At 40.2% G+C, this 27,517-nt stretch overlaps 1 protein-coding gene across 1 annotated transcript; it reads right to left on the bottom strand.

Moving 5' to 3' along the window:
* Window positions 1-43: 43 nt before the first annotated feature.
* On the bottom strand, window positions 44-27,066 carry PITRM1 (pitrilysin metallopeptidase 1). Its single transcript, XM_051802322.1, has 27 exons — window positions 26,904-27,066; window positions 26,616-26,718; window positions 25,583-25,689; window positions 24,849-25,000; window positions 24,295-24,409; window positions 24,087-24,183; window positions 23,553-23,713; window positions 22,164-22,290; window positions 21,354-21,442; window positions 20,682-20,810; window positions 18,935-19,048; window positions 18,409-18,505; window positions 15,245-15,379; window positions 13,154-13,292; window positions 11,625-11,741; window positions 10,372-10,504; window positions 9,563-9,683; window positions 8,687-8,763; window positions 8,223-8,388; window positions 7,998-8,098; window positions 6,945-7,065; window positions 6,087-6,158; window positions 4,819-4,931; window positions 4,161-4,286; window positions 2,772-2,917; window positions 1,030-1,132; window positions 44-523 (listed from the first exon to the last, which is right to left on the bottom strand). The coding sequence occupies exons 1-27, from the start codon at window positions 26,939-26,941 to the stop codon at window positions 430-432; spliced, it is 3,093 nt and encodes a 1,030-aa protein (XP_051658282.1). The 5' UTR covers window positions 26,942-27,066; the 3' UTR covers window positions 44-429.
* Between the last annotated feature and the right edge of the window lie 451 nt (window positions 27,067-27,517).

Below are 27,517 nucleotides of genomic sequence, written 5' to 3'. Positions count from 1 at the left end.
TTATGCAAAGGAAGCTGGAATTACCACACAACAGAATTAAATCTGTCAGTATGAGAGACAGTTCTTTATATATCCAACAGCAGACATGATTTCAAACACCATTTAAAACTAGAGTTTTACATATACAAAAATATTTCCTTTATATAGTATTCATATGCAATTGGAGGAGTGAGGCTTCAGTAAAAGATTAAGGTCTGTCTTTGCCATGCAGAGCATGTAATTCTTGCTCTTAAATACTGTATGGTTAGAAAATTTTTCACATCGTTATTTCAAGGGCAGCTTCTAACTGGTTTGGTGAACACTTAAAAACAGCAATGAACCTTTCAGTGTTACCATAGCACTATTAAAAGTTACTAAAAAAACCCCTAATGATGTAGTCACACAGATTGACTTGTTTTGTGTTAGCAGGGATAGATATTCAGCAGCAAGTCATCGTTTGACCCATGAGGGATCTTTGGTGATATCCGCATTCTCTGGGCCCAGTACAGCTTGACCACGAGTGCTCTTCCCAGCTGCAAGATACCTGCAAAAAAACCCCATAAACAAGTGAGAAGCTGGTGCATTCAGTTATCCATAGCTCTGCTCTCCAAGTTAAAAATATTTTTATCTCAGGAAAAAGTCTTCTTTGATGTGTACAACTTGTTAGTGTTTACTCTGCAGTAGTGGAATTCTTATGTCTACAGCGTAATTCAGAAGTCAGACACAAAATGCTACAACTTGAGTAGAACCAACTCATATAGTGAGTGTACTGACACTCCAGTTAGTTTCTGGACCTCTCAAAAGAAAAACAATCTCCCACAAATTCAGAATGTAGGAGGGAGTTACATCTGCTACAGTGCAGAATATAAAAAGCAGGATATAATTAACATGTCTCTTTCTAGGTTACAAAAGAAAATAGTGAAAGTACTATGTAGGGCCAAGGGGAGAAATCCAATATCTTAAGTATGACAACTTTCACAGACTTCTTAGAAATCAGGTTTTTGTTCTATTTTTCAAGTAAACATCTTCCTAAATTGAGCACAGGCTTACTTGTTTGATACATCAACCAGGTTATCACTGTTGACAGCAAAGAGTTGTTCTCTGTGTGACTGCTTCATTTCATCTGAAATCCCATACAAGAATTGACCCATTCCTAGGGAAAAGAAAACAAAACCCCACATTGCACTGTAATCTCAGTCACAGCCAAGTGCAGGAATGAGTGCAAACTACAACAGTAACACGTGCAAAGGAACAGAGACTACTATCAGGCCATTGTTCTGAGACAGTATCTAACTGAGTCAAGAATTAAAGGTTAGAATTGGGCTGAGGTAGTAAGAGTTTCCTATTTAGTAAAAAAAAAATAAAAAATTCATATTCTATTCTGGCAAGTGATTTGTCAAAAATCTGAACATAATGGTGGTCTAGCAAAGTTCAGGCAACTCATTATGAAGAGTCTTGGTACTTTCTGAGTAGCTGCAAGCTGCATCTCATAAAGCTGCTATTTTTAGAACTCTTAAAATTTGCAATCAATTGTGATATTTGTGCAACATGAAGGTCTGATCACCTTTTTGTACTACACACAGAAATCTGCATACAAATGTTTTAATACTCTTGTTGGAATACTTGCCTACAGTATTTTAATATAAATACTATGGCTCCTTGAACAACCAGAGAACTCCAAAATAATCACAGAAAAGCTTTTTGTCAGGCAAATAAGCATAGGAGGAAGGTGGCTTGGAAGGACTTCTGTCAACAAGTCCAAGCTCCTGCCCAAGGCAGGGCTGACTTCCCAGCCAGGTAAGGTTGTTCAAGTCCTTGTGCAGGGCCCAGTGACTGAAATGAAGTAACAGCATGAAGGGACACCCATTCTCTCTGCATCAGTTCCCAGGCCTATGGAACAGAGCTCTCCATTCAGTGTTCACTGAGTTTGCCATCGCTCTGTTAAGATCTGTGTTCAAATGCCAAAGAATGTTCGTCATCCCTCACTAACACCAACACCCAATGTGCAGGCACTGCACTCGTGTGCACCTAACAGTGGTTGATTGCCCAGACCAAAACCAGATTCTGTCAGATAAAAGTCAGCTTCACTGGAACTTTTCTTGTTTAGTAAGTTAGTATTAATATGAGCACATTTTAAAATAATACTAATCTTAACCCTGTATACTCTTTATGTATAGGAAGGGAATGTATTCTAACTTGGCAAGTTTTGGATTGAAATTCAGATGAGAATGCAGGAGGGAGGGAAAAGCGAGGAAAGTGAAGCAACATGTCAATAAGCTGAAAAGATGTCAAGATATTACCAAGGCATCGTGAGTGTGTAAATATATAAAGAAGATAACACCCTCTACCCCAGCAGACAGATATGCTTTAACTTCTTCAGAAACAAGTACAAAGGGCTAGTGACAGTCACAGTCAATATGCCTGCTTGTGTCACAAAAATAATCCTTCAGCTTTCCTTGAATCAGAGGACAGCATTTTTTTTTATTCGTTTGCATTTCATGTCCTTTCCAAACCTAAAGTTGTTTTCCTCAATCTCCCTCCACCTCCAGCTGTATGCACCTGACATCAAGGAGCAGTAGGAATGAAAAGTTCAGCAGAGAGCCTGCATGCATGTGGTGTGTCTGAAAAGAAGCAACAGAAACTGCCTGCTTCATTGAAACTGCAGTTAGCTTACATCTCCCAAGTACAAATTTTATCATCTGACACAATTCAGCAAACTAAGTATTTTCTTCCTCTTAAAATTAAAAAAATAAATACACACTGGCAGCACTGGGAGGCTGGTGAGAATATACCTTTATCCGAAGGAGCTATCGGTGCATCCACAGCAGCAAACACTGCCAGCTTAGCTTCATCAATGTCTTGTTGTGTGAATTCTCCAGATTTGGCCCATTCGACTGCTTTTTCAAATGTTTTCAAAGTGGCTAACGAATTTGGGTCTCTAAGAAGAAAAAGAAAACTTAAAATCAGTTACTTCAGTCTTACAAAATGAAAAACCAAAATGGCTGTGTTCTCGTTTCATTCATAATTTACTATGCATCACACAGAGGGAAAAATAAATTATAAACTTCCTTTTTATATACAAGAGAGGTTCTGGGGTTGCTTGAGTTTTGATTTTTTTCCCCAGAAGGAACTAGTGTTATAAACCAGGCAGATTTAGAGTTTGAGATACATGGGTGCAGTTCAGTTGCCTAAAAGTTCCAAGACAGTGTGCAGAGAACTGGTCTAATAACAGAGGGCCAGCTAAGCCAGCACTGTTCACAGGGCACTATCAATTTGCTGCAGCAGCTCAGAAAGCACATCTGCTGTTACTACCCACACCAGTGATATTTACGATATGCCGTATCTTCTCTAAGCTGCTTTTCCTGCTACACCTGTTTTTGCTCTCTGTAAAACAGGTGCCACAGGTTAACAACTACTGGCAAGTAAAGGACTACTGCCAGGACAAGTCCTACCACGTTGAAGCTTCACAGAGAGGCAAAGCTGCTCAAACTTCAGTTAGGAATCCTGACCAAGCACTGTGCTAGGCTGCCTTTAGGCCAGGAAAACTATTTAAGCCCGGACTCCAGCCACGTGACATTTCTAGTGGGGTTTACAACTACTTTTTAACACTTCCAGTTCAAATTCCATCTGAAAGTGCTTTGGTGAGCCCAATGCAAGGTAATTGCTCTGGACTGACAAAAAAGAGAAGAAACGAAGGAGAAGGCAGTTCTAGCTCATCACCAGCAATGCCTTCTGCTAAACCTCTGGTGATTCCAGCCAGTCACTGAGGGATACCGCATAACCTTATGGAACATGATCATCCTACTTCTTGGTCTCAAATTTAGAATAGTCTTAAATTCCCTTTTTTAGGGCCTCTTCCACCCAGGACGAAACAAGGAAAAGCCAGTTTTACATAAATCTGGTACCAAGACAGTAAATATCAAAGTACAGAGACTCAACAGTGGTTGCTACCAGCAGAGGTAAATTAGGCTTTCCCAAGGACACCAACCACTGAAAGCAAGGAAGAGTTTATTAAGCAATTTATCTAACTTCATCAGCACTGAATCACTTCCTTGTTATTTCATTCCTTTTATTTCACTTCATCTTGAAAGAGAGCTACAATTGAGTTGAAAATAAGATACAGCCAAGTGCAGTCAGTGGTCCCCTCAGCCATGAACAGGAAAGAACAAACCCACTGTTACCTGTAGGAGTAGAAAGTGAATATGCCATTGTGACTAAGTTTAGCACCTCCACCATAAGCCCCTCCTTTCTCTCTGATTTCCGTGTGTAGGAATTTAGCTGTCATCAACCGAGCGAGGATTCGGAGGCTGGAATAAGAGAAAGAGCAACAGCAAAGATGTTCAGTGAACTGGACAACAGTAATATCCTCAACTTCCTCTAAAGCTCACCAGGATCCCCATTTGCAATGCGCTGCTTCTTGTAATTTGCAACAGTAACAGCAGCAATATTCTAATAATAGCTGAATAATGTGACATCACTGTAAGAGTGGCACTGCTCTGGATCATTCCTTGTCTATTTCTATTTATTTCACTTTAATGAAATATGAGAGCAGCATTCTAAACTTTATTACGTGCCATAGGATTGTCAACTCAGAACACATCCAAGTAGGCAGGGCTGTTTATTCCAAGTTAGCAGACAGCACCTCCCAATACTTCACCTCAGCATTTATAGGGCACCTCCAACCCAGCCATGCATCAGTTGCTTCGTACAGATTTTGTAACAAATGCACTGCCAATCATTTTCTATCAACACTCCATTTTCTGCAGTCAGCCCAACACTTTCCATTTGGTTTTGTACTATGCAGCACACAGAGAAGTTCCCTGATGTTCTGCTTCCCACCTTGCATAGTCTGGAGCCGTGTAGGGAACTGTCCGAACGCATTCCCCAATGTAGTTCACTGGGAAGGGAAGTACAAAATGGGTCTTCATCTGGCATGGTTTGAAAGTAGGATCCTAAGAGAAGGATGGATTATTGTCACCGTTAGCAGATGATGCAATTTATATAATTTATATAATGTATCTAATTGAGAACTGTGGTAAAATTTCCCTAGTTCTCAAAAAAGTCAAACATACAGACACACAAATGCTAAAGCTGCCACTTATCCCACAGTGCAACCAGTGACATTTCGCTTGTGCCCATATCCAGTACACAGAATTGCCTTGGGAAACTGAAGTACAGGGACACCATCCACCAGCTACCCATCCTCACACCCCAGCTTCTAGTTCTGCAGATCTTCTGCCTCTGCCAAGGAGTCTGGACTTGGCCATGGATTTACTTCTGTTGAAACAAGTGTTCATAACTCTCCACTTCTATGTCATGTATGTACATAGTCACCACATCGTATTTCAATCCATCTACTAAATTCTAGACATTGAAAACAGGTTCCAAAACTGTAACCCACAAAAACCTCCCTACTATTTATGACAGCAGCTGCAATACGAATTTCTACTCAAACACCCCCTGCAATAAATTCAATTCTTCCTTACCACCCCACTTCAAAAATTCCAGTCCTTTCCATGTCTCTAGGTGTCTGTAAAATTTGCTTCTTTCCCTCTTTCACAGATACACTTTTTGGTGTACTCACTTGAGCATGAATAGACCCTCACACATCTCCAGTAGTTTTAATCCACCATTTCATTATTCCCCCACCCTTTCTTAACTTCAGAGACCCCATTCCCAGCCCCTCACACAACTCTGGCTGGCTGGCCAAGCAGAGCAGTGTATTTACAGCACTGGTCAGCAGGCAAAACCGTGGGCTGAGCTCTCCCTGCCCCCTTCTCAAAGGAGAGCTCAGGGTATGCCAAGCTGCTTTTCTGTCCTGTAGCCAAATACAGATTTTCATTTTCACTTAATAGTCACTAATGCTCTTCTGTCAGGTGTCATTCACATTCAGAATCATTTAGGGTGGAGACAAAGGAAAGGAAGGGACTAATTGGATGTGATTAAGAAGTCTGATGGCTAGTTTAAGGGAACAATCCAGTCAGAGGACTGTGGAACTGAGGGGCACATTGTGTTTCAGTGCTGTGCCTCCCTAACAGCTTAAGATGGACCATAAGTATCAGTAACAGCCCGGTAATACCAATATCCTCAAGTAGTAATGTACTTACATTAACTAATTTCCTTGTCATCTGCAAACCAGTAACCATTTCACTTCCCACAGGTTTCACTTCTGAAGATTTCTACAAGAGATCCAGTCTTCATATTAAAAGATAATTTAACGATTTATACCAAAAATACAACAAACGCAATCCCTTCCACTCAAACCTCTTTAAAACAATCATCAAACTGTGCCTTCACAAACATAAGCAAGATACTCAATTACTTCTTCGTATTTTCTAAGCAAAAGCCAAATGAATTTCCTTCCAAGAGTAATTTGGCACTGAGAGATACCAAGACAGAGATTAAATGAGGCCCATAAAGTTTCAGACTATCATTTCACTCATGGGTAGGGAACTTATTCCAGTCTCATCAGAAATTAAGACAAATCTGCATATTGACAGAGCAGATCCTTTGTCAACTCTACTGAATCAAGCACTTTTTGTGCCAACTGTCCTGAACACCCTGATAACGAAACAAATTCCTATGCAACTGAGGAACTGCACATCATGCCCTATTTGCTTTTGGCCAACACTTCTAGTAAAGCTCAGCTAAAAAAGAAATTAGTTTTATGCAACAGGGAAAGGAAGAAATTCTTTTTCCACATCCCACGCCAAGGCAGTAACCTCGGGGTAAGGCTTAACAGCTGATCTACAGGATTTCTATTGTCTACTTTACTGCAGTGAAGACAGTCTGTGGCAAAACACAGAGCAGCTGATCACAGAGCTGACTCTTGCAACTTTCTTCAGACATCTTTGTATGGACTTAGTATCTGAGTGAAAACAATCTTCTCCTGATTGCACAGTGGTCATGACGCGATCGAGTGAACTGTATTTGATGCCTTAGTCACACATGATGTAATTTCTCACCTCAATCACATGGGGACGAACAGGTTTTCTCTCTTTTTTACTTCTAGCTATGCCCTTTAAAAATTTCTCTACTTCTTTAGATGCTTCTGGTATCTGCTGAGGTGCTGCATTCACTGAACATCTGTCAAAAATACATATCAAGTTTTTAAATATGGTTTTGTGTTTTCAGACAGTCTTTTATAATTTTACCACTTTGTCTTTCTAAACATTTTCTATCATACCATCATAATGTTAGATCAGTGGTCTCTGGTAATCTTAACATAGAAAAAGGCAAAATATTCATAATCCAGCATCTGATGTAGAAAAGAAAAGAAGTCACAGTCCAATTGTTTTTCTTTTGCTTGACCTAAAGTTGAGCAGTAGCAGTCAAACCACTTCTGTGCACAAGACAGGACTACCTCAGTTTTGCAAATATAAATGTCTCTGAAAGAAATTAGTGCCCTCTGTATCTTATCTTTACAGGCAGCCCTACCATGGTTTTGAACAGTATAGATATTTATATAACTTCACTTAGCATTTCATGCTTTCCAAAACAAAACTCTGCAACTTAGGTCAGTTCAAACAGACCCAATTTTGGTTCTAATGCATCTGACACTAAACACCATAGTGTGTTTACTTTTTACTAATGTCTTTACATTTTCCAATATATGTATAAAGCAGATTTCAGAATGTCACTACTTTCTTTTCAGGAGAAAAAAAAAATCCAAACCATACTGTATTAAACTGTTACAATACAATATAACAGTATTTGTATAATGAGCACTTTTAAGGGGAAAACAAAAAGGCAGAATTTTGAGTATTTCTGTAAAATCCCACAGGCCACTTACAAACTCTGGGTACAACAGTTACATATGAAAAATTGAATAAAATGAGCTACCATAGCTACTATAGTTGCCATTCTGTAAGCAGGGAGAATTTAAATTAACAACATTCTTACAGTTTTTCCACAGACCTTGTTTCAAAGTATGCAATGAGAGGCACTGAGAAATGCACATTCACAGGCCATGGCCTCTCTCAACCAAAATGCCCCTTTTCTTTTTTGCTGGAGCTCACCTGATGTTGTCACTATTTAACAAATACTTCTTAATGCGTGGTAGTTTGCGCAGTATTGGTTTAATATCGGACATTTCTGCAATTCTCTTCATCAACTTCACCTGTGTGGGAAGGGAAGGCAGAAATATTACAGATTAAGTCAAAGAAAGAATTGGCAAAACCCCAGCACTGCAATTCCAGAGTCGAGGATTTGGGCCTCACTGAAGGATATTATCAGCTTTTCACCTGATCCATCCCATTGAACATTTCCTGCAGTTCTCCAGAAGGGGTAAGGTTTTTGCTGGCTCTAATAGAAGCATATAAATGCCCACAATCTGGAATGCCATTTGACAGCTCCTGGGCAGTCTTCTTAACTAGCACTCTGAAATGTTCTTCCTCGTCAAATCTTGGGCTGAAAAAGAATAGAAGCAGATCTCATGCAAAAGGACACCAATGGAATGTCTTATACTGAACAATTCATCATCCCAAGTTCAACAAAGAGCTTTTAAACTGTTTGTTGTCCATTTAATTCACTCTATACTCATGCACTTGATGCAATACTTAGGTTTAGAGAGACACTAAAGATTTAGTGACAAAAGAAATCCCAAAGTAGGATCTCTAAGAAGAGGAGAATGGTTGGGGGAAGAGTGTAAAAGAGAACCCCAAAACACATGCAAACCCACAAACCAACAAAACCCAATGTACTGTACTTGTTAAATATTTCACTCCATAAATGCATCATGTCTGGCAGATTTCTATCCAAGCACAGAGATGAAAAGAGCACACCCTGAAGGAAAAAATAAAAAACAAAACACGAAAAAAACCCTTCACACAAGACAACCAAAGCAATGGCCCGAGAAATACACAATAACATTTTACGAAAGTGATGTAATGATGCCAACCTAATGCTAACATCACAAAATCACTCTAATGCAGGCTGTGCTACTAAATTAGAGCAAACATGAAATATGACTGTTGTTCTCACAAAGCAAGCCTCTCAACTCCTGCTCCTACACTCCTCAATTCCTCCTTCTTAACAGTCAGCAGCAGTTCAGAAAAAAAATTTCTTTTTTTTTTTGCATAAAGAACAAGTAAAACTGTTCTGGGGTGCACCTTCCAGCAAAGGAGTCCCCCTAATTCAACTCCCGGTTCCATGGAGAACAGACCACAGAGCAGACCCCCTGCAAGTTTGAAAGAATCTTAAGATATATTGCTAGAACTGTTATACCCAACACAGGCTCTAATGATCCTGCAAACATTGACATGTTAACAGCACCCTCTGTGTATAACACTACACCATTCTGTCCTCTACCCTCTGCTTCCAAAATGTTTTGCAGCACTCAAAAACATGGCAACAGATGCTAATGAAGCACTGCCTTAGACAGGATACCCACGTCAAGCACTCCCCTTCAGACAAAATACTGCTACTGTGTCTGATTTATATCTTACACAAAAAGGCACAAGTCCTTTTATACACTAAGTTTTCAGAGCACATCAGCTGACCCTTTACCTGGAAGCCCTGACTGATCCTTACCTACACAGCTGTTATTGCAAGTGTAACACCTGCAGGTTTATGATTAATTTACCTGTTCATACACATCTAGGTGTGAATCATCTGGAATGATGTGTGGGCTGACAGACATCCCACCTGTTTTCAGTTCTATTTGCTGGGCCTGTTCCCTGTAATCAAGGGCTCCACATCCCATCCTGTGAAAAATGAGAGACATTTGTTTCATTTTCAGTGTATGCCAAAACAAGGATCCATACAGCATTTGCAAAGTACTGTTTAGGACAACACTAATTTAGCAACTAAACAATCTGGGGCATTATCAAGCAAACATAGTACTTCACACCTTACAAAAGCTTCACATCCAGCTTTTCATTGAAAGCATCCTGTTAATTTAAAATGGTGTATTAAAAAGTGTGCTTTATGTGCAGGCTTCCATATGGAAATACATTAATAATATCACATAAGCTGTTATCACCAAAAAAAGAACATATTCCTCCCAGACCAGGTCACTTGTTCTGCTCTGTGGTCCACTTTCCCTTGTGGGTCACTGTTCCTGTGGCCACATAGTGAAATCAGACCAGAAGTCTATTCAAGCGAAAACTTCAATTTCTGCTATGCTATTTTTCATTTACAAGGATTTTCCAATCTGTTCAGGGAATGCTTGTGTTGACACTGGGCAACAAGGCAATGCAGAGAGTGATGGAAAAGGGAAAATGAGTTGGTAGCTCTTTGGAGAAGAGAGAAGACCACTTTCTGCAGGAAACCAACTTAACAGTATTTCCCTTCTACAGTAAGAACAGATGCTGAAATTATTAAAGGCAGTATTATTTTGGCAAGCTGTATTACAGCCTGTTGCTTCAGCTTCTAAGGAAGTAAGCCTCTCACTTCGTAATGACGTTGCAGAAGAGTGGCACGTAAGGTTTGAGCTCCTCGGGAAGTGTGTTCAAGCTGGAAACAGCTCGGAAATAAACCACCCCGTTGGTGGGCTGAGCACAGTACTGGACAGGAACTTCATCAGCTAGGGATAAAAAAAAAAAAAAAAAAACAAAAGCAAAGAACATCAACAGCTTCCTACTATAAACACACAAAAGCAAAACAATTTCTTACAAGAACTTCCCATTAGGAATAATTTTCTGTTGGCATTTCCAAGCCACCACTTGTTTAAATTTTGCACATTATACTGAACACTGGACTGAAAGATTTTATTGTTTCTGTCCATGGTAAGGTAATGGATACCTGGACAATATGAAAAGAGAAATCTGCTGCAGAGGTCATATTTTAGAGATAGCATTCAAATAAAGGAAACGGCAACTTGTTTCTGAACAAGTCAAGAAGTTTTTCTCTCTTATTTTTGCCTTCATCACCTCAAATGCTGAGGAAAGCAGGTTTCTGCACTGTACACTCTCTAAGCTAGGACATTAGAATACACACATTAGAATTTTTGCCAAACCAGGTCTTTTTTAGCCTCAAAATTATACAGTCTTGACATTTGGTCATTTTTGCAGGAAAGTGTCTGTCAGAAATACACTACAGAACAGTATTTACCTCCAAGATTCTGATAGAACTGTAACAATACTGAGATCTACCATTTTCTATCATTCCATGGGGTAAGCACTGGCAAAGCAAGGAGACACTTTCACTGAAGTTATGCAGAATGACAATTATGTCTTTTTTCCAATGGCTCCTGTATGTTACATTCTGTAAATAACGGAGCAGGGAGGGAGTGCAACAAGGAAGGCTCAATGCACCAGCTGCCAATAGTGCTGCACCCTGGGTAAGTCTTTGGAAAGTCAGAAGATTGCTCAAGAGCACTGAACATGCCACTCAGACTCCTCTGATTGCAGGGCAACTGGGGAGTACACCCAGAGCAAGGAGCTGGCATCAGGAGCACTCCCACCAGATCCTGGGAAGGGCAGGAGGCTGTTCCAGTCAAGAACAGCCACACATTGCCCCTCAGAGGCCATGGCCACACTGCAGATCCACTGCAATCTGTCTGATCAGAGGTGGGAGGGAAAGGACCATAACTGTGGACAACAAAGTGAGTCCCTCTGCTTTGCAAGGAGCAACAGCTAGGCAAGCAGGCAGGTAACAACCCAACAGTGCTGCTCTTTTGAGCACGAAATAATGGTGACACCAACCTGTGAGTGTTGTCTCCAGCACAGTAAATGGGATTTTGGGCTCGATGTCAGACACTTTTAAAGCTGGGAGACAAGAGGTATCCTGAGGTTTGCTTTGAAGAGCAATTAATTCCAAACCTAGTAAGGAGAGAGTATCAGCTTGTCATTCTCAGCTTTTAGTGAAAGTGCTGTCAAAGCTTAAAACCTACTGAGGTGATAAAGATCAGAAAAATGGAACTCTGAAGTTTGGAATCTTCTATCTGCAATTCTTTCAAATATTTTACTGAAACAAATTCTGCAATTATCATGCAACAACAGCAAGCAGAACACTCTTTGTAAATTATCTTTCCAATTCCCTCTCCATATCCTGTTTACAGTAACATGCAATTTAATCCCTGAAGAAGAGACACCTGCCAGTCTGCCCTGTCACCCAACTCTGAACTCTGACCCAGACCTGGCAGGTAAGAAGCTTCTTTCTAACCCATTCCCCCCAGTTCTTACTCAAGAGCTCTGATGCAGGTAACTTCTTGTGATTAATTACACATTTCAGCCTTTCAGATTCTAGCTGGTCACTGTTAAGTACTCTTCAATTTATCCTGGTAAGCAGAAAGCCTCCTCTGATTTTGTGCTCCCCTGTCTCCTGTCTCACACCAAAGCTTCAGAATATTAACACCGCATTCTTGGAGGATTTCTATGACTAGATCACTATATCACTGCCTTCACAAAAACAGACTCCTGTCCAAGGTTTCCAAGTTTAAGTTATTATCCAGAAGTAGTTAAGCACAACATTACTTTTATAGTTGGCTTGATAGGTAGGAAATATAAGAAATAAAATTACAAAATACAGGTTTTATAGGTGCATGGAACAGACCTCATGCTCATAAACAGTGTCAAGGTACATGATGGTATGTATGTGTCTGAAGGGAGGGTGTCAAGAGGATGGACCAGGCACTTCTCAGTGGTGCCAGGCAATAGGACAGGAGGCAACAGGCAGAAACTGATCTACAGAAAGTTCCTCCTGAATATAAGGAAGAACTTCTTTACTGGAGGGGTGATTGTGCACTGGAACAGGCTGCTCAGAGAGGTTGGGGAGTCTCTCTCACTAGATATCCAAGAACAACGTGGACACAATCTTGTGCCATGTCCTCTGGGATGATCCTGCTCGAGCATAGAGGTTGGACCTCTGTGGTCCCTTCCGACCTGAACTACCTGAATTCTGTGAATTCATCTCCCATTTAGTGCAAGTTAACATGGGAAAGAACAAGCAGGTTGGTATTTTAAAATAATTCCCTTTTTTCTGCCCTAAGAGACATTGATAATTCTATTTTTGAGTGTTAAAACTACAAGAATATACCAACAATACACTGTAGTGTAAGCACTGCACTGCACAGCCCTGTAATACATATACCCAAACTTCCAACAAAAAAACCCATCCCTTTCAGAGCAAACGCTGAAGTGTCCCTGAGAATTTAAAATGTTCTACAGAACATCAGCTAAAAAACTGTGGTTTTAAGCAGTTAGAGAAATAAAAATGTGAAAAGCAAGTTAACCTTTTTCAAAAATTTGGGTTTTTTCTTCCTCAGAAAGTGCATTGACCTTTTTTTCCAGCTTTTCTGCTTCCATTTTAGCTTGTTTATCATGGTAGTCTTCCTCTGGACTCATTGACAGAGTCAATCTGTGCGGATTATCCTGCAGAAACATATCCCAAAACAAAGCATTATTAATTCTGAGGGCAGCTTCCTTGCCTCAGATTATTGCTTCATCAGCAGTAAATAAAAATGGTCTGTGCATCATTTGGCTTGCATGTTATCAACAGCATCACACACACAGAGTCTGAACTCTCGATTTCATCCAGGGGTGGGGAGCAGAGGCAGCTCACCACAACAACAAGCATGAACACCCTTCTGTGAAATTTCAGCACAGACTCAGAATCCCTAAATGGCACACAGGACTCATTAGTCTAATTAAATCAAGGTTAAACAACTGTACGTAACACCACAGAGCAGCATGCCACAAATTTTATCTGGAGAGTACTCTAAGACGGGGAATTTCATTAAAAGCAGGAGGGTTTCATTAAATACCTTCTTTAACCTGCCCAAGCTTGAGTGCACAGACATCCCATATGATATAATATATAATGATATGCATGCCTTATCCTGCTCAGAAATGGTTTACATCAGCCTTGCTGCCACAGAACTCCAGGTATAATGCAAATGTCACAACTGCTGCTGAATTCTTCTTCAGTTATACCAGACTATGGAATTCTAATATCAAAATTACTCAAGCAGCTTCCATTTGCCATAGTACTGGGAGGCCAGTCAAAAGACAGTGACCTCAAAAACTGCCCATTTCAATGTAGGAGTCAAACAGCAACATCTGTCGCTGACAGACACTGCCAATAATCTGGGACAATGTAATTGGATTCTGTTCTTTATCTCCCCCACGCCTCTGTGAAAAGACTACAGAAACCCAACTGAGTATGGAGTTGAAGAGGGAAATGCAAAATTAACCGGCTATATTAAAATGGACAGAACAAATGGCATTCTCTCCCTTGCTCCCTGTCTGCTTTATTAACTTCCTGGTACAAGGCAGAACAGTGCATAATCTTCTGATAGAAGAACATCCAACTATTCTCATCATTTCCTGCTGAGTCGTGTTTTTGCCTCAGCCCCCCCAGCAGAACTGTAAAGGACATTCACAAAAATACTGCACCTACAAAAGCCAAAATTTAACAGCTCCCTACTGCCTCCAGACACTAACAATGCCTTTAGGAAAACTGATTTCAATTAAGGCCACTGCCTCTTGTTGCCTTTGAGTATATGAGAACCAACATTTACACCAATCAGATTACTTATTGGTAATTATTTATAACACATCTGCCTTTCAACACAATTTAAACAAGTTGACTAGGGGGGGAATCACAAGCAAAAACACAACCCTACCAACAAAACAACAAAAACACCAAAACAAAAATCAAAACAAACAACAACACTCTCCCCCAACTACAACAAAACAAAACCAAACCACTTTTGCATTACTATCAGTGAATTTTTTTCATTTCTGGCATTAGCTAATTAAGGGCTTCAGAACTATTCAGTGCTGTAATGCCTTTATAGATTTTACTTCTGCAAGAACTCCAGAAGTACATATGGACAGGAAAACATAAAAAGAGCAGAAAGTTATTGGCACTGACAGCAAAATTCAGACAGCAGTTCAGTAAACATGAGGAGCACCAAAATAATCTTATTTGTAATCAAATCTTTTTCACCGAAGAAAAGATACACATTGCTATGTCAATATTAAGGAACATATAACTAGGTCTGTAGTTCTCTCAACTTCTCAGCAGGAAACACCCCATGTGCCCTTCTGTAGCATCAGGCATCACAGTCTGGTAAAACATTAGTATTTTATCAGTGTTCTATTAAGTGTGGTTCCAAATGTCCAACCAGATAACATTTTTCCATTCTGAAAAGCTTTCATTTAACCATCTGAAATTAACATGCTTCATTCCAAGTGCTGCTGTTCAATCTACACCTAGAAATAGGCAACATGGTGACAAAAAAATAGCCTTCAGTTTAATTTTAAATACAAAATTAAATAAAAAATTAATACTGAAGATAACTTTCCATAAGGTTGCCTACCTTAAAATATGTTTTAACTTTCTCCTGAAGAAATGTGGGATTTTCTTTAAGACACTGCCTGAACCGAGAGACTTGATCTGCAATCTTCAGAAGCTCCACTGGATCCCCATCTTGATTCCAGCACGAGGCTATATGCTGAATGGAAAAGAATAATTAGGTAAGCAGGACAATCCATCTGCATTTCTCTAACTGACAGCCCCTGTGTTCCAAAACCACTTTACCATTTATATTTGAATAACAGACATATAATGAGTACTTCTAACATTTTTGGAGAGCAGGAAAAAAAAGCTGAAATCCTTGTTCATATTAAGGGACAATTCCATCATCATCTGTCCCCTGTTCTCTCCATTCTTGCCTCAATTTTATCATACAAAACCACTGTCTAATTATTACCTTTTTTTTTTGCAAAGGTGTCTATACCTGTATTCTGAAAATATGTCATAATATTCATTCCTCCCACACATTTAAAATAAATTAACTTTTCAGCTCAAGAAAGCAGGAAAAAAGAAACAGGTGGTAGGGACAAAGTAGTATATATATATATATATATATATATATATATATACACACTACAGTCTATCCATTTATTGTATCCATCAGATGAAATGATTTATAATAAGGTAACGCAAATATGTAAAATAGATGGGACTTTGGAGAAAGAAGACACTAAATAATCAGAAATATCCCCAGGATATTTCTTTTGGAAAGTTTTTATTCTAGTTTTATTTTCTAATTTGAGACTATTGTTTGCTTGAGTTGCTATTGAAAGTTCTTCAAATACACCACAGAGCAAGATACCAAAAGCTTCTGTATTTCTACTCTGTATGAATGGGGAAGTAACAAAAAAAAAAGGAAAATATAAAAAAATCCAAGAGATATGAAAGAAAAAGCCTTTACTAGAAGCATATAGAGAACAAATCCATCGTTAACTGTCAAAACCACCTTCTCTTTTCTTACCTGTTTAATTTCAAGCAAGTATCATAAGCCTTCAGCCTTTTTCAGTAATAACTATTTTTATCTATTCTGTGGAAATTCCCTAATGTGATTTAAAGAATAGTATTCTTTCAGAATATGCCTGAGTTAGTTCTCTTTAAACAAAAGAAGTCACTCTACTTGAGGCTTCTGCAGGGTCATTACAACAATTCAGTGCTGGTTCCCAGTAGGTAACCTAAAAGTTTAACCAAATATCTAAGAGCATTGCCCAAATGTTTTTTGAGCACTGAGAGGCTTGGGGCCATGACCACTTCCTTGGTGTCACAGTTTATCCCTGGCTGGCAGCCACACTCAGCCACTTACTGCCAGCACAGCAGGATGAAGGAGGAGAATCAGAGGGGTGAAAGTGAGGAAACTTTTGGGTTGAGATAAACACAGTTTAAGAGGAACAGCAAAAGCTGTGCATGAGCAGAGCAAAATGTGGAATTCATTCCCTGCTTCGCCTGGGCAGGCCAGGTGTTATGCTCTCTCCAGGACAGCAGGGCTCCATCACATGTAATGATGACCTGGTAAGACAAAATGCATCACTCCAAACGTCCCCTGCTTTCTTCTTTCCCCAGCTGTTGTTGCTGAGCTTGGTGTCGCATGGTGTGGGACAGCCCTTGGGTCAGCTGGGGGCAGCTGTCCCAGCTGTGTCCCCTCCCAGCTCCTGGCCCATTGACAGACTCCTCACTGGTGGAGTGGAGTGAGAAGAAGAGAAGGCCTGGACACTGTGTCAGTATAATGAAAACATCTCTGTGTCATCAGCAGTATTCAGCACAAACCCAAAACACAGCCCCATACCAGCTACTGAGAAGAGATCTAACTGTCCCCAGCCAAAACCAGTACACTTGCCTGTTCCAGCACTTTACCATCCTCACTCTGAAGAGCTTTTTCCTGAATTGATGTCACCTATCTTGACTTTCCTAACACCTTTGACAGTCCCACACACCATCCTTAGTTGCTAGATTGGAGAGATATGAGTTTGATGGGAGGACTATTTGATGGATAAGGAATCAGCTGTAGGACCACATGCAAGCAGTTGCACTCCAATACTCAACATCCAAAGGGAGATCAGTAACAAGTGTTGTGTGTTCCTGAGGGGTCTGTACTGGTTCTGATACTATTTAACACCTTTATTAACAATATACAAGCAGGTGGCACTGAGAGCATGCTCAGCAGGTTTGCAGATGACCCTAAGCTGTGTGGAGCAGTCGACACACTGGAGGGAAGGAATGCCACCCAGAGGAACCTGGACAGGCTTGAGGTGTGGACCCACATGAACCTCATGAAGTTCAACAAGTGCAAGGTCCTGAACCTGGGCTGGGGCAATGACTAGTAATCAGTACACACTGGGTGATGAATGGTTTGAAAGTAGACCTGCAGAGAGTGGCCTGGGGATGAGAAACTGGAAATGAGATCAGAGTTTGTGCTCACAGCCCAGAGAGCCAATAGTACCCTGAGCTGCATCACAAGCAGTGTGACCAGCAGCTTGCAGGAGGTGACTCCGCCTCTCTACTTCACTCCCTCCAGACCCCATTCAGCTCTGGGGCCTGCAGGACAAGATAGACACTGATCTGTTAAAGCAGATCCAGAGGAGGCACTCAAAAATTATCAGAGGGCTGGAACACCTCTGCTACAAAGAAAGGCTGACAGACTTGGGTTGTTCAGCCTGGAGAAGAGGTGGTTTTGGAGAAACCTTACCGTCGCCTTTCAATATTTGAAGGGGGTTTATATGAAGAACTTTCCATAGCAACTCAAGCCAGGAATTGAATTAGTGTACATTTTCACTTGTGAATCTTGAAATTAAGTTACAGCAGTACAATCCTAAATTCCATAGAAAAATACAGTCCTCCTATTTGGCTTTTAAAAACACACAAGGCATCCAGCCAAAACATACAGTTCCCAGAGCCAGTATGGCATGTCCCTCACAGAAGTAATTAGTGCTACTGCAATCAAAGCTACTATTCAGGCAGAGACAACAGGCTCACTGCCCAATTAAGTCATACAGTGAGGAGTCCAGAGGTAGTTTCACGGCTACTGAAAGAAAAGATGCCCATGAGATGACAAAGGAAAAGCCCCTAAGTAAAAAGTTTTACACACCAAGAGCCTACAAAATGATCCCATATTTTATAAAGATATAGGCAGTTGAGTTTTTTATTCTTAAAAAAACCACACACACACAGACTTACAGATGTCAGGGCAAGTCCAAAACTTGTAGACTGATGCTTCAGCTGGATTTCAATTTTGTGAAGCAGAGCTTCAATCCTATCTTCCTCAAATCCTTTCCTTTGGGAAGGGATGATGAGAGAAGGAAATCATATCCATTAACACTAATCACTTTAAATGAAGGTATGAAAATGAATTATATCATCGATAAAGGAAGCATTACAACATAATGTCTTCCCCATTGAATTGAAATTGGTATGAAATAATATTAATATGTTGTGTCATTTAGTGAAACTGCACTAATATCATTAAACTCCTGAAGATTACACTGATGAAAAAAAGCTACAATAGAGGAAGTAGCAGATACAAGTTTTAAGAGTATTGAACAATATTACTGGTTCTTTGATGCGTTTATTGTAATGTAACTAAATTTTTAAGGCATATTATTAAATATATATATATGTGTATTATTATATGCCTACATATTATTATAGTAATACCTAAAAGACTAAAAACTAACAGTATTCTCAAAAATTGAGCATTACTCACGCAATAACTTCATCAACTGTTCTAGCAATTATCTGTTTCACAGTTTCAATGTCTCTTTCAGCAATACCCTGTAGACCCACACTGAAATAAGTTTCTCTTGTTGAGCCATTAAACCTAGAATAAAACATATCCAACTCAGTGACAAGTACTACAACTTAAGTGTTAAATCTGCCAATAAAGGCAGAAGGAGAAAAAAAAACACCCATCGTTTCCACATACACACACAAGACTTTAAAGCTAGATAGAAAGAAAACTAATTATCAAAGAGTCAAGAAATGGAACTTAAAAGCAAGTTTTGTTCAATTTCAGTAGTAGTAGCCACTGTTAAGGAAACACATGGCACGTGGTATTAGAGAAAAAAAAACAGTTACAAGAGAAAAGCTGGTATTTGCTGTTCATCTTCCCATTCATTTGTAACTTCTTTCAGGTAAAGAAGTCTCACTTTTTGAGGTGAAAATTTCAGCTGCATATATTACCAAACACATATATTCTATAGACTTAAGCAGGTGAGTGGAATGGTACTTTTAAAGCAGTATTTTTAAAGTAAGTGGTCAAAGTGAAGTGTTCCATGAACACCTAGCAGTCCAAACCAAAGCCAGTACACAAAATGTAATAGGTGCTCATCAGCTCATATACAACCAGCATTCCACATCTAAAAAGCACAGAAGGAATTCAGTGGTAGGCTCAGGTACTGAATTTTTCAACAGTGATCTCTGGACTCAAACATTTTCTTCTAGATTGATTCATCAGCACAGTCACTAAGGCGAATTAAAGCCAGCTCACTGTACAGTTCAACCCTGTATCAACAGAGCCAGCCTGGAAAAGGCTCAGCTGACCAAAAATACAAACTAGTCAAAATACACTTCAGTGTCTAAAGATGGATTTCTATTGCCATGCTCTGGAATATTAAGATGTCTGCATGGCACTGGCATGCATGACACAGGACTTGCAGGAAGCCAATGACTTCACATAGAGACTGGCAGAGTAAGACATTAAAATCACAGTGAGCACAGTAAGGTTTCCTACTCAAGCCTCTGAGACAGTCAGTGCACTGAGGCATGATTTTTGTCATCCTCAAGTCTAAAAATCAGTCAGATGCATCATGCCTGGAAAGTGCTTCTTTCTTTGTGCATACAATAAAGGCAAAATACGACGAGCAGATGGCCCTGTGGCTCAGTGAAGACTATCCACCCACCCTCAGGCTGCAGCACGAAGACACTCAGAAGACTGCAGGAGCTACAGTTTGAGTAAGTGTTGCCTCAAATACCCATTTGTACTGAAGGGATGGCAAGTTGATGGCACCTAGCTGCACAAAGGCACATTTGTGACAGACCTACCCACTCCTAAATCACAGAATAGAAGCAAAAAAAGCAACATGGTACAGAGAAGAGCTACCAAACTCTTCTGAGTAACACTAAATGTCCAGGATGAAAAACTTAAGTAAATTAGGCTACTGAAGGTATATCATGCTTTATACCATCTATCCATTTTTGTTGGTCATAAGCTTTAAACAATACAACTTTGTTTAAACTAACTTCGCATCTACCAAATTATTTTGATGAGCTAAAAATTACACTTGAGAATGGCTTACAGTTCACCAGAAGAAATTCTTAATATGTTTTAATATTAAAATAAGATTATTCTGGTATAAACTGCCTGTATGAGAGAAGAGTTCTCCTAACTTAATACCAGTTTTTAACTTTTCTAATACTGCTTATAGTGATGAAATGTAAAGTGTAACACTTACCCAACATCAGGACAAAAATCTGTACCAACACCAGACTCAATTAAGGCTTTGTAAAAAGGAGAATTCGGCCCATCAACCAACAGTGAAGACAGCAGGCTTAGTGTGAACGTTTCAAAAGTGTCTGTAATACTAAAGAAAAATTAATAGTTCTTAAAAATCATCAAATTACAAATGTGTGACACCCAGCAACACCAGGTCCATTTCAGAACTACTTTTACAAAACAATGTAGAGGAAGCCAGAGAGAAATAACTGTCAGTTATGAACACTGCTCCAGACCTTGGGGAACTAAGAGAGCTCTGCACCCCTCACTTGTTATAACTACCAGTAAAGCAAGTTAAACTGGGCTGCGAGGGGAGATAAGTTAGTAGTAGGTCATACAGAAAAACTGGCAAATGACAGGAAATTGAAAGGAAAACAGTGTTATCAAATATCTCACTCACTGAACAGTTGTGTAAAATGCCTGATTTTCCTTGTGTCTATCTGCTAAAGACAAATTTTGCTTAGCAATTAAACTTCTATTTACTAAAGCAGGATTTGTCTGACTTTCCCATGGCATTACTTCCCCTAAAGATGATGTTTATCAAGGGGACTGGGGACATGAAACATACCTACATCTTGCTTAAAGTCCCAAAATGAGCCTTTGATTCAGAATTTCATTTTTATATACTTACTCTGTTAACAAGTAGCTGACACTGACAGTTGTCTGCTTGGAAGGATCAGCAGCAAATGAGTCCAAGCCACATGTTACACTGTGTTCTCTCTGGAAAGTAAAATAAATGATACAGACTAAACTTAAGAGCAGAAGTTACAAACAAAAAATGACTGCTTGCATCTTCATAGCATCTTCTTTCTAAAGATTTAAAATAATTTTACAGATACTCACGGGTAAGTTTAATATTCATGAGCAAATACACAAACATGGGATATCTTGAAAAATGTGAGTGGTATCTCAGTTTGTAAAAGTGGACAATAGAGAAGAGGCTGAAGGAAATCTGGCCATAATTAACATTCTGAGCTGGCTTTCAAACAAATGCTAAAACTTTCCGGACAAGTCAGGGAGGAAAAGGAGGAGGGGGGAGGGAGAGAATGGAAAAAAATATTTTTGACACCAATGTTTGGAGGGTTGGGTACCATTAGAAGGAGTATTTCCTGACACTATGTATCAATATTTCTATCTGTAGCACCAGTGCTTCAGATGATGAGGGCCTTGCAAACCGGAAATAATAAATATAAACAACTGCATGCAATCATTACTGAAACTCAAAATAAACACAGTTTGTCCCCAGTACAACCAAAAATAAAAATACTTCAGCTCGTTTACGCAGTTCTAAACAAAAGAGTAACTCCAGAGGTTGGGCTAAAATATTAACCTGGTATATTCAGTTTCTGCAGTTCCAAGACTGGATGTGTACTGTTTCTTTTTATTTAATTGTTTGTGGGTTTTTGTTTTGTTTGGGGTTTGGTTTGATTTTTTTACTTACAGGTTTTTCCCAGAGCTTCTGTTTCGGGATGTCAGTTTTTGATTCAATTCTTTCAAATTTTACCAATGCTTCCTCATGTATTTGCTTCAAATGTTGCTCCAGTGGAAAATTACCATAAGTGAAAAACCTGCATTTCAAATAAAAGATTGGGATTAAGCATCAGATTTCACATGAAATTTAGAATATACTCTGTATGTCATGTGTTTTCCAATAATTCAGTTACATCTTGAGAGGGGCATTACAAACAATGTCTCAAAGTTAAGACCCACCAACTTGGAACATACATAAAAATCACAGACCTCTTGGTAAAATTCCACATTTTTCAGCTGGGTTTTATGCTTTGGAGGCCTCAAAATGCCTTATGATTTTTCTTATGTTCAGTTTTTTTATTTTTAAATTTGTTCTATTGCAGCAATATACAAAGATACAAGAAAAAATATTAGTAACTGAAGCCAGAAACCCAGTGCACTCAAGTTTCAGAGGACAAAGTTCGTACAGTCCTCACACATAAAATATAAAATACAATGGTCCATGCCTATGATCTGTAAAACACAGCTGGGTTCCATGGGTCAGTCTACCAAACACATTCCCATATCTACAAGCCTTCAGGGAACTATATGAGCACGAGGTATGTCTCAGGTAAATCTTATCCCTCAATTAAAAAATCTAAACACGGGTACAGTAGAATACTTCGGACGATGAGAAAAACAATGGCTGGTAAATTCACTATCAAGAGACAAGCTGATGTTCCTTAAGTGAATTAATCAGAGTAACAGATTGAGAACAAAATTAGTACAGAAGAAATAATTATTTCCCTCCATGTAACTTTCAAATTGACTTTTAGTTTAAATACCTTATTAGCAGCAACCAAATTAGTATCTGACTCAAATGAAGATCCATTATTTGGAATCCACTACAGTAATATGTGATCTGGGAGTAAATTAACAGTTATTCATTTGTAACTTCTAACTTAATCTGTGTTGACTTCAAAGAGGGCAGGAACCCCTAGATTCATCTATGCTACCTGTATCATAACTCCTTAACATTATTGCTAAATATGTATTATTGTGCTCCTTTCCCCCCAACCCATGTGAGTTCAGGGTCAAACATCTGTAAACAAAAACCCCCAAAACAAATCCTCATGATCAAGCCAACAGAAACACCCTTGAAAATTACCCATCTCTCTTTCCTGCCTCAAATCCAACCTCATTGCTCTTCCTACATGAAATTCCTTGCTTCAATGCTGTCCTAGCTGCTGTAGGGCACAGGTTATCCATGTTCCTGGCCATGTGGATGGAAACACTGTACTGGTGGTCTTCCCCTCACAGAAATATGAACAAAGTGCTAAATCACTACATAACCTAGAAAGTTAGTCCCAATTTCAGATACCTGGAATTGCTTGGATGATAATGTGTGGCATGGAACTGTTTAAGCTGCTCCCATGTAAGATCAGGAATACATAATGGATCTCCACCAGATACTACACCATAAGTGTGATCGGGAAGGATTTTGTTCTGCACGTGCTGTGCAAATATCCTCTCATTATCTGTCTTAAGAGGAAAACACCACATTTCAGTGAAAGTCATCAAAACACATTTTAAAGATAAAAGGTGCTCAACAACAAGGCCTCAGAGCTCCAACTTACTCAAGAACTCCCTCCTCACATAAGCATTTAGTTCTGCAGTCCCACATACGTTAATAAAACGTTATCGTGTGAACGTAAGAGAAAATTCTACAATGCAATATATTAACAAGGTGTTGTTTTATATGTAAAAAACCTTTGACAGGCTCACTTTAAAAAAAAAAACAAACACGCCTATGCAACAGACTGTTGACTTTAGTAAATTTTCAAGAGGAATGAGAATCTCTGGTGCAATAATGCACCACATGTAAGATCTTAAACCAAACATTCACAAAACTTACAAATGCCCCTTTCATTTCATTAAAAACAACTCCTTTGAAGACTAGAGGTGTCTGAGGATCAGCTGGGTTCTCATGTTCTAACCTCCAACCTTCTTGCCTGAAAAATTAATAACAGAAGTGTTAGGAGTTTGAAGGTTTTGTTGATTTTTGGGGGCTCTTTTTTTACTTTAAGGTTTGCACCATGAAGTCCAGTTTCAAGCTGTCTTACCAGAAATCTAATTGCCGTAGACATGGAAAGAATGCTGCATCCAAGTACACAGACAGGAGATTCTGAAAGTCCTTGGGATTTTGTGTTGAAAATGGGTAGAGTGTGTAATCACTAGCTGCATATAAATAAACATAAAAAAGATCAGCATTTTAGAAAGTCTAAGATGCATTTTGCCATAATTTATTTTTAACTTTTCATCCATATAAATAACTGGAAGAAACAGTAAGTATGAAATGTATTCTTGTCGAGGAATACATGGACTTTTAAAATCGCAGCTATTTTACCACAAGAGCTTTGCTTTAGCCATAGATACATATCAAGAATTAAATGTATTGCTGTATACTACAAAGCTCCAGCTCTACTGGGACTTTGTAACTGCCAAATGAACAAGATCTATTTTGTTGTCTTGCCTTGTTAGTTTTTCAATATCTCACTCAAAACATTCACACCTAATAAAAATGGCTCCCCAAAGTGAAATTAAGGAGAGCCAACAGACAGCCATAATGCAATAAAACCTCATGCATTTTAAGTGGCATTATTCACTTTTGGCTTACCTGTGAATGCATTCATAAAAGTGGACAGTGACCTGTTTAACATTTTAAAGAATGGATCTCTGCAAGGATACTTCTGAGAACCACATAACACCGTGTGCTCAAGAATATGTGGGACCCCAGTGCTGTCCATTGGAGTGGTTCGGAATTGTATACTGCAAGACAGAGAGCACAGCGTGGAATGCACTCATTTGTGAGGAGAAGTCCACCCAACTCCTACCTACAGCTGTGATTTATGGGAACATCATCACTGGCTGACAGCTAGTGTGACACACATCAGGATGCAGAGTTATTGCGTTCTTCAGACTCTTGAGTGCTCAGCCACCTCTTTCAGAGGGTGTATAACCTCTGCACTTCTATTTCTGGAGGTAGTACAGAAGCTCTTAGCACACGAGTAAACACACTGATTTTTACCGAAAAGGTTCAGAAAAAAAAAACAACAAACCTTTGTGAAAGGTTATGGTTGCATTATTTCTGCCTTTGGAAGTTTTGAAGGCTCACCTGCATAAATGTCTGAGGAACTGCACCTGAATTAAATACTGACCCTGTTTTGAGCAGCAGACTGAACAACAGACTTCACGACATCTGTTCCAACCTGAAAAACTCTAAGAAGACCCACAAACTAAGTACTTCCCTCTCTGTTCTTACAGAAAAATCCAGTCATGAAGCTAGATTACAATTCAAAAACCACAGGGTGATGCTGAGATTGAATGCGTTATACACATATTAATGTTTACCTGAACAGATTATTGGAGTCCTCCCGAGCCACATGTAAATACCTGGCTCCTGTACCATCATGACTAAGCTTCACTGCAGTCAGGAACAGCTCAGGAACAGCTGTCACCTGCATTGGAATAAAACATTTGTATTGCAGTGGGATTGAAACTGGGTCAAATAGATCATGGATGACATAGGAATGTTCAATTAGTTGATCCTGTATATCATACTGTCTTATAAAGAATTAAATAATTTTTTGTTCCTATGGTGTGACAGGAAAAAGGCATTATGCAAATGGAAAATAAAATTAATAACCCAATTAAACTAAACTACAACCAAAGAACCATACTCTTATGGTATAGATAGAAATTCAATCAGAAATACAAAGAAAATGCATATATTCAAATGCAGGTGGCTAGGGCAGTAAAAGAAAAAACAAGGAACCCTGTTCTACCACTAGCTCTGTCACTGGCAATCACATCTCGAAAATAACCCTCACTTTCTGCTTTTTTTTCAAAAAAGCAAAAAGAAATTCAACATGTTATTTCCCTCACAGGTTCTCAACAAAGGTGTTAAAAGTAGCTTAGAAGAGAAAATACTGCTTGAATGTGTTTCATAAAACAGCACGCAATGCAGTTCAGCTATCAGTCAGGACTTTTAGGAGGCCACACCGAATGGTCACACCTGCAGCAGACACACAAGATCGCGGGGTGCATTATTTACTCTAGAATTACCTCCCTGTTCTTGCTATCTTGCATTGGCCTCTTTAGCCACCAGCACGCCTGTAGCAAATGTGGGTAGAGTCCTTCCCAAATCTTCGTTCGCGAAACCTAGCCATGATGATCTCCCTATAGGAACACGTGTTAATGGTACCTAAAGAATCTGACTGCAGAAAGGTAGCTACAAGTAACTCTTGCATCATTTTTCTGACTGATCACCCAAAGCATCCTTGTAAGTCTTCAGTGTGCAGTGGCCTCACGTAGGTGCCTTCCAACCACGGGGAAACTGATGTACACAAACGCAGAGGAACCGCAAGCGGCGGGCGACGCTCACCTGCTTCACCGTGAAGCCGTGGATGTGCTCGCCCACCCTGTACTCCAGCGCCCTCTCATTCGCGGGAACGCTCTTCCACCTCCACGACTTCCGACTCAGGGACCTGAAACAACACAATTCCCTTTAAACAAACGCGCTCCCGCCGGCGGCGCTACAGCCGCGAGAGGCACCGTCCCTCACGCCCGGGGTCCCGCCGGCCTCCAGCGAGGCGCTGCCCGTCCTGGGGCCGAGCGGGGCCCGGGGCAGCGCAGGGCGGGCGTTCCCCGCGCGGGGCCCCCGCTCCCTCACCGGCCGCGGCCCAGCAGCCCCCGGTAGCGGCTCCACATGGCTGCGGGGATGAGCGGCGGGACCGACGGGCCGGGCCGCACAAGACGGCACGATACAGCCCGGCACAGCCCGGCACAGCGCAGCACAACCGGGACCGGCGCAGGCGCCGCCGCCCCGCCCGCATTGGCGGCCCCGGGAGCTCCGCCCGCCCTACCCGGGCGGGGCCGCGCCGGGTCCTCGCCAGCCCGGCACGGAGAGGCCCGGGGGGGTGGACTTTGTGAAGGGGTGTATTTGCCATTTTGGTGAGGGTTGGCATTGGGTGGGAGGAATAATCTCTTGGAAGTGTCTTTGCCTTGTTCAGGAAGTTCTCGGGAAAATCGAAAGCGCCGTTGGTTGTGAGAGACCTTTGAGCAGCGCGTGTTGTTTGCTTTTCCTAATTTAAAAAGCAAACCAACCAAAACAAAACAAACAAAACAGCACAATACCCGGGATCAGTGTGTTCCAAGGGCACATCGCTCTCTTGCCCTTGTCTTGTCAGTGCATCGATATGTTCCTGTAAAGACTTGGTGAGGAAATGGGCAAAGTCAGCAGCAGTAAGTGGGGAGCTAAACCTGGCTGTGACAGTCGCAGAACCA

The sequence above is a fragment of the Manacus candei genome, unplaced genomic scaffold, assembly GCF_025592945.1.
Source record: "Manacus candei isolate 608988 ecotype Guabito, Panama unplaced genomic scaffold, ASM2559294v1 h1tg000056l, whole genome shotgun sequence".
NCBI classification, from domain to species: Eukaryota; Metazoa; Chordata; class Aves; order Passeriformes; family Pipridae; genus Manacus; species Manacus candei.
The sequence above is the reverse complement of the archived record's forward strand: the minus strand, read 5'-3'. Positions and strand labels throughout refer to the sequence as shown.

Bases quoted from the DNA above. Each gene is read 5' to 3' on its own strand.
- PITRM1 (XM_051802322.1), bottom strand. From the start codon at position 26,941: ATGTGGAGCCGCTACCGGGGGCTGCTGGGCCGCGGCCG. The intron at 22,291-23,552 runs GTATCTGAAATT...TTTGAAATGCAG, and splicing joins TATCATCCAAGCAATTCCAG to GTTTTTCACTTATGGTAATT. The intron at 11,742-13,153 runs GTTAACTTGCTT...TCTCCTTACTAG, and splicing joins AACCCAAATTTTTGAAAAAG to GTTTGGAATTAATTGCTCTT.